Below are 7,831 nucleotides of genomic sequence, written 5' to 3'. Positions count from 1 at the left end.
TTTTTCATTAGACATTCTCCTGAAAAAAAAAGAATTTTTTTTTTTTTTATAATGTGCATCTTTTACTTCTTCAGTTAAAAAAAGGAAGGGGGGGCTTCCCCCCGACAAAAGGAAGATCATCGCACGTACCTGGTAGAGAACGTGCAAATTCCAACACACACTCATATAATCGTGCAATGCTATTCCAGTCATTAAGGAACATTTCAACAACTTTTCTACCACCAACTGGTTCGGACAGCAGGTTTTCATATGTCAGATAAACATGCCGGGATGGCCCTACAGGATTTAAAAAACAAAAACAAAAAACAAAAAAAAAAAAAAGAAAGAAAAGAGGATTAATAGCTATCAATATGAAAAAAAAAAAAAAAGAAATATGCAAAGACAAAATGTGTGAAGCATCTCACCTTGCTCCCTGGTAGAAGTGCCATTAAGTGGGCAATTTGCAAACACTAGCTCTGCCACCCACGTGCGGTTATTTCTACCTTGCAATCGGAAAGTGCAATCAAGGAGAGAGCGGTCCAAAGCCTTTTGGGTTTCCTCATTCACACCCTTACAGGGAGGAATTCTGGCGGCGAAAGATAGCACATGAAGTGTACTTGGCATCACAGAAAGACAAAAGCACAATCTACACAACAGGCAGTTCAAACTCCACTACTAGGCACCTTCTGCAAAAGAAGGAAGTGATCCATAGCAATTCACGGCAATACACAGCATTTAACCCGTCTCCATTCACGCCAACATGGATTAGGACCTCTTGGCTGAACAAAGTGTGTGTCTGAGTGTTTTAACAGTGTTTGTCTTCATCCTTAATCTCGTTATTAGAAACACCACGATTCTTCAGAGTGAAAATCAAGGATGTTGGCTTTCTATGAAATCTACCTAGAACATCCTCAAGGAAAACCTAAGGAGAACAAAACACTCGTAAAACCCCTCTTCCAGGGCAGAATGATACAGTGGAAACAATGTGGGCTTTGGAGTCATAGACCTGCATTCTACTTCTGACTCAGCCACATTTAACCTCTCTGAATTTGTTTCCCTGACTACAAAATGGAGATAAATAATTACCTTGTGGGTCACTGATCTTAAAACATGACACAACATATGTAAAGTGCTCATGGCAGCCGATACGGTCGGTATTCGTATTTGTTAGTTCCCCTTTGCAGTAAAACCAAGTCTCGCTCGCTGACTGCCAAGACAAAACGCCAGGTTCACTATCTGCCCCCTCCTCTCCTCTTCTGTAGAGGGAACACTCATGGGATGGAGCTTTGCATGTCTCAACTCATTTGACATATTGTTACTTACATGTATCTCATATAGAAGAGGAATGTATCAGTTTTGGTGTCGTAAAATACCTACCTACTAAAATACCTACCTACCCGTTTTCTTCTTGCTACTTTGTGGACATTTTCACTGGTTTTTCAGTAACAGATGAAATAATGAGATAACAGATTTTTTAATTACACATTATACTTTAACTCATAAGGAAGGTAGATTAATTCTCAGACTTGGTATAAAGATTATCTATATCTAAGTCAAAAAACAATTGGAAATACGGAATCTTGATTCAGGCCTCTTATTCAGAAACACCTAGAACAGGGTTCTCAACCTCGGCAATACTGACATTTTAGACTGGATAATTTTTTGTTGTGTAGCCTTGGCCTCTGCCTACCAGATGCCAGTAGTAACTCCCACCCCCTCTTCTCAGTTAATAACAACAAAAAATACCTCCAAACATTGCCAAATGTCCACTGGAGGGCAAAATCACCCTTGCGTTGAGAACCACTTGCCCAGGATAAACAATTTATGAGAGCAAAAGAGGGACAGAGATTGCATACGATAAAAAACAAAATTTGTAGGAGAGAGAACAGCTACACAGGTTACACAAAAACAGAATTCACATAGTACTAAAATTTTCTCATTGACTTAAAAATTCCACCACAGCTCCTCTTAAGTGTACAGTTTTTTTTAATGTTTTCCAAAGTTATTCTTTCATACTACATACGTTTATCACTCATTACCAGAAAGATTTTGTCCAGTGTTGCTAGGGGTAACTATATATAGTAACTGCATACGTTACATATATGCTTCTCATGAAAACTTCATAGGTATACTGAGGACTTTTGCCTGTCCTTATCCCTGAAAACATAACCCCAACCATAAGAGATATAAAGCAGCCAATTCAGACAGATTTTTAAATCTTGATTTAAGAAATGTAAATGCAGCACATTATCTTCCTTTCACATAAATAGGTGTTTCACGAAATCCATCTGGTTAGAAAATGAACGCACAGAATCCGGCATGTTTTCAAAGAAGAAAAGTAATAAGACTCCTTTCGATTTATGCTCTGAGGGACAGCATGAGCCTGACAATGCATTCTATGTCACCTTCTTCATCTGTGATACAGATAGAATTGGCTCTACTTCAAGGAACCTGTAACCTTTCACTTGCTTTTAAGGTTACAAATGTAACAGAACAAAAATAAACTACAATTATACCTTTAATCCTCCCCCATGTGAGGAAACCTGACAAATTTACTACAAACTCAAAATACTGTTATATTCACCAAAAATTAAGAACCGTGGAAGAGGTTTCCTGGACCATGGGTTAAATTTATCTGAAAATTTCTACCAATCCAAAAAAGTTTTTTGTAACGTCAACAGCTACCCCTGGCTGATTTTTCTCCTAGAATTCTGAGTATGGAAAAAACGTAGGAACTAGGCTCCGGTCTTCCGGGGCAAGGGTGTGTTAGCGCCACAGCGTGCCGCATGTCGGTTCCATTCTGAGGGGTTTTACAAACGTCAGGGACCACACTATGGTCCTGTGGTGCACAAGCGGGGAGGTCACTGAAAGTGCTAGTACAAGAAGCGCCACAGTGCCTACAAGGAAAGTGAAGAGGGTTTTATAAAGGCTGCACCTGCATATGCAAAAGGACTGAGTCACTCCACTGATGTAAGCTAAGTCCCACAACTTGCAAAAATGAGCTGTGCCTATGCATTATTTGCATAAGCTGCAAGAGGCAAAGAAACACAAGGGACAAGACAAAAAAAACCTTGTGGGTACGGACAGCAGACCGGCACCAACCATTGACTGATACTGTAATGTTAGTTCAGAAGAAGGGAAGTTGGCTCAAGAGCTCAAAACTAGGCACTGTGAGCGTGCTGCTCTGGCGATCTGTGTCATCTGTGCTGTCAGATCAAGGCTCTTTGGAATCTACACGAGGCAACACACCCATGAGCCCTAGCAATCTAAGGTGTTTACCATGATACTTTCACAGATAGATCAGGGAAGCCTGCTCAACAGATTTTCAAAAAGTTGTACAAGAACAGAACATATTTTTAACAAAGCGGAGAAAAATGTCCTCAAATTTAAAGCTTTGAAGTATCAACGACTCATCTACGCATTTAATATTAATGTATCTAGGACTAAGGCTTAGGACCCTCTAAAGATTAAATGCGTTAAAGCAATTATATACTAATTAGACCTTTGCCAGATTTTAATTTCATAAAACCATGTTTACACATTTATTGCTTACTTTTTCCGTCTTCATTTCATTCTACTACCCCCATAGTAGACAGCAGGCACCAGACAGACTGATATCTTTAATTTATCCATCTCTATATTTTCTCCTTTTAAGTTTTGAATAAAATAATAGCCAGGATATTATAAAGACTTTTAAAAAACTATTATAAGATGAAGCTTAAAACATAGGAAATGCTTCCTTCCTAGGTAGGACTATATTATGGGTTCTCTTGAATTCAAGAAGGAAGGGGGTTGGAATTTCTTTGTAAATATGCTGAGAACAAGATATTTTAAGACTTGCAACACATGAAAAACATAACTAAGAGAGTAGAACACAAATGTTAACATTATCTATTTATCTGCAGTTACCAAGAAGAGGGAAAAGATTAAAAAAAAAAAAAAAAAACCAATCCCCTATACTTTAGGCAGAAGTAATTCAAGACCAAAAGCCATTAAAAGTATCACATTTCTCTACTGATTTTCATTACAAGGCCAGCTCTCTCGAGGCCCTGAGAACTTTTTGTAGAAAGGGTGTTTACACAGCCAGGAAGGGAAAGCCATTCTTTCAACTCCAACTCAAGTGAGCACCATGACGCAAGGGTGGAGAACGTGCTATTTGCTAGCCCTTCCCATCTTCCACAGAAACCAACTGATTCCCAAGGAAATAAAAATTAAAGACCCACTGGCTCAAATCATAGAGCTGCCATATTTTGGCAGACAGAGAAATTCGAGAAGTAAAAACTGCTTCTGTGATTTGTATTATTAAGCAACACCTAAGAAACAATGCAACACCCCCCCACCAACACACACACACCCTGAGAAAAACGGTTTACTGCACCAAAAAGGTTGGTCTCTTAAATGGCACGCTAGCTTTGCAAGTCCATCCTGGTCACCTTATGTAGCACATGCACCATCTTAGCTTTCCTTCTAAGCATCCTTTGGCCTCCTGTCCTCGATCCATTTAGAACCAAGCCCTCTGCCCAACTCCCTCGTATACTCTTTCCTGGCAATCTATTTTAATATCCCAGCTCAATTACTATCAGCTTCGTGATGACTCATCTACTTCTCCTGCCCAGGCCTGTCACCTGAGCTTGATACACAGCCCTGCCCGGCCAAAGGCATGTGTTGGCACCTCAAACCTAGCAAAGCCCCTTCAAACTCACATCTTAGGTATCCCTTATCTCAGGAAACACCACAATCATCCATCACGTGCCTAAGATGAAACGAACAGGCCTCTGTGCCATCTTCTCTTTCTTACCTTCAACATCAATCTCATCACCAACCCTTGAATATTCCATTCCCGGAGTCCTTGTGGAACCTTACGAGGTCTAAGCTACTAACAACTCTGGCGTGAACCACTTCAGCGACTGGTTTCACTACTTAGTCTTGTTCTCCTGCAATTTATTCTCTATATGGCTTTCAGGATAAGCTTTCAAAAACACCTATCTAATGATGTCAGCTGCTGCTTAAAATCGCCATTAGGATAAAGTCTACATCCCTTAAGGACACTTCCAAAGTCCTTCAGGATCTGATCCCTTTCCCCCTTCTGGCTCCAGCTTCATCTCTCTCAACTCCTGACACTCTGACCTCCTTTCAGTTCCGGGACATAGAGCTTTCTTTCTCTTGCCTCCAAGACTCCACATCAGCAATTATCCCTTCTAGTTAGGACTGCCCACTCCCCCCTCAGCTCCCTCTCTATCTAATTCTCACCTCACTTTCAGTTCCAGTATGACAGGTACTCCCTCAGGGCTACCCTTTCTGGCTTCCAAACCAGCTCAGATCCTCCCACCCACGGCATCCTGAGGGGCCCTAGCAGAATTCAAACCTGATACACCGTTGCACTCAGGAAACATCCATTAAACGAAGGAAAAGAAATGCAGAGGAAAGACATCCTCAAATACCAAGTGGTGCTGGACCTCCACTCGGCAGGTGAAAAGAGAATCCTCCCCCAGACCTCAGTAATTCCGTGCAGAAATCAGTGATGTGCACAAGTTGGGAAATCTGCTTTATGCAGTCTCACAGTAGGAGAGGAGCGGCTCTAGCAGATGTGACTTCTAATGCGTGGCCCTGAGTGAGACACAGGACGGAGACTTACTTCAGTAAGCGTATTGCGTGGCTGAAGCCATCACCTTCCATCTGCACTCCCTGATGGGGAATCTCCAGATTGGACAACTGGTAAGACAGAAGTAGTTAGATCAGATCAGCAATTTTACAGAGGAAACTTCCTTTTCTAAGTACTACTGTCCACTCTCATGGCACCTCTTCTAGAACTACTCTGTTCCAAAGTTACAACGTATTAGGCATGCACACTGTCCTCCATCATTTGATTTCCTGGGCAACTATGTCAAGTCCAGTGAAACTCAAAGGTGACCCAGAGCTTCTAGTTAAAAAAAAAAAAAACAAAACAAAAAACACCTCCAGGTGGCAAATCTTCAGAATTCTGGAGACTGATCTACTTTGGCAGCGAGCCAAAAGTAATCCAGAATCAATCCTGATGGTTCCAAATGAGGCAACTGCAAAATAAGACTGGTTTTCTTGTGTAATTCAATTATGTTTGGTCAAAACATAGTGTTCAAAACACTAGGTCTAAGGCCTAGTCACATCTCACTTTTAATCACAAACAATAGTTTGTAGTTTGTAACTTACCTGGAATACATTTTTAACAATTAAACCATTTCCTGGGTGAAACCCAAGAAAAAAAAGATTTCCAATTTATGCAGTTTTCCAATGAGATATCTTTCTCAACTGGAGGATTTGGAAAGTGAGTTGAAAAGACCAACGCAGGGATAGTGCCTGAGGCCCCGTGAGTGGAACTGCAGGTTATGTAGGTATGCCAAAAAGTCATCTGATCTACCAAAGAGAAGACTGCCTTTGGCTCATATTCCTGGGTCTTCTATGGCAGGCTATTTATTTATACCCACCTTGTTCCAGAAAGGATTTAAAACAGCTCTAAGTATTTGACTGAGCCCTGCTTTGGGCCTGGAAAGGGCACATGTTTAAGAAAAATAGCTGCTGACCAAATAGGCCACAGGAGTTCAGCTTCAAAAGGAAGCAACGTGTGGGAAGACTCAAAAACATGGTCTCTATCCTATGGATCAGTGATATAAACATCCCTTGTAAGATGAGATTTATTCACATCTCAGTATAAATTAAGCAGAAAATGTGCTTGTCTTTTGTCTTCAACATGGCTTTTTTATTGAGAAAAGAAAAAGTAGATTGTTTAGGAGTTTGACCGAGTTTGACAAAGTACTACAGAATGTTCTTACATGTCCTATATGTGCAACAGGTATAGGCACACAGAGAAGGGGGACAGAGAGGACATATGTCTATAGGTGTTAGTCTTTGTGGGTATTACAAAGGCACAATTTCTTGGGGGGTTCCGGAAGATGGCGGCGTAGGAGGACGCGGGGCTCACAACGCGTCCTGCCGATCACTTAGATTCCACCTACACCTGCCTAAAGAACCCAGAAAACCGCCAGAGGATTAGCAGAAGGGAGTCTCCGGAGTCAAGCGCAGACTAGAGGCCCACGGAAGAGGGTAGGAAGGGCGGCGAGGCGGTGCGCGCTCCACGGACTGGCGGGAGGGAGCCGGGGCTGAGGGGCGGCTCGCCGGCCAAGCAGAGCCCCCGAGTCTGGCCGGCAAAAGCGGAGGGGCCGGACAGACTGTGTTCCGACAGCAAGCGCGACTTAGCGTCTGGGAGGTCATAAGTTAACAGCTCTGCTCGGAAAGCGGGAAGGCTGGAGGACAAAGGGAGGGAGAGCTGCTGAGCCCCCGGACGGCAGAGCTCAGCTTGGCGGGGAACAAAGGCGCCAGCGCCATCTCCCCCGCCCATCCCCCAGCCAAAATCCCAAAGGGAACCGGTTCCTGCCAGGGAACTTGCTCGCTCCGTGCAAACACCCAACTCTGTGCTTCTGCGGAGCCAAACCTCCGGCAGCGGATCTGACTCCCTCCCGCTGCCACAGGGCTCCTCCTGAAGTGGATCACCTAAGGAGAAGCGAGCTAAGCCTGCCCCTCCAGCCCCCGTGCACCTTGCCTACCCACCCCAGCTAATACGCCAGATCCCCAGCAACACAAGCCTGGCAGTGTGCAAGTAGCCCAGACGGGACACGCCACCCCACAGTGAATCCCGCCCCTAGGAGAGGGGAAGAGAAGGCACACACCAGTCTGACTGTGGCCCCAGCAGTGGGCTGGGGGCAGACATCGGGTCGGACTGCGGCCCCGCCCACTAACTCCAGTTATACACCACAGCACAGGGGAAGTGCACAGCAGGTCCTCACCACGCCAGGGACTCTCCAAAATGACCAAACGGAAG

The 7,831-nt window shown here is 43.5% G+C and overlaps 1 protein-coding gene across 1 annotated transcript in view; it reads right to left on the bottom strand.

Annotated features, from left to right (window-relative positions):
- Positions 1–45: 45 nt before the first annotated feature.
- LOC125916879 (mediator of RNA polymerase II transcription subunit 14-like) overlaps positions 46–7,831 on the bottom strand; it is a 45,656-nt gene continuing 37,870 nt past the window's right edge. Inside the window, exons 16-18 of the mRNA XM_049623140.1 lie at positions 5,615–5,691; positions 405–565; positions 46–276 (exon numbers count right to left, since the gene is read on the bottom strand). Of these exons, the coding sequence (XP_049479097.1) occupies positions 71–276; positions 405–565; positions 5,615–5,691 (444 nt within the window). The 3' untranslated portion in view covers positions 46–70. The remainder of the gene's footprint in view (positions 277–404; positions 566–5,614; positions 5,692–7,831) is intronic.

This window comes from Panthera uncia, unplaced genomic scaffold, assembly GCF_023721935.1.
Source record: "Panthera uncia isolate 11264 unplaced genomic scaffold, Puncia_PCG_1.0 HiC_scaffold_1290, whole genome shotgun sequence".
Taxonomy (NCBI): Eukaryota; Metazoa; Chordata; class Mammalia; order Carnivora; family Felidae; genus Panthera; species Panthera uncia.
This window is presented reverse-complemented; position numbering and strand designations above follow the sequence as displayed.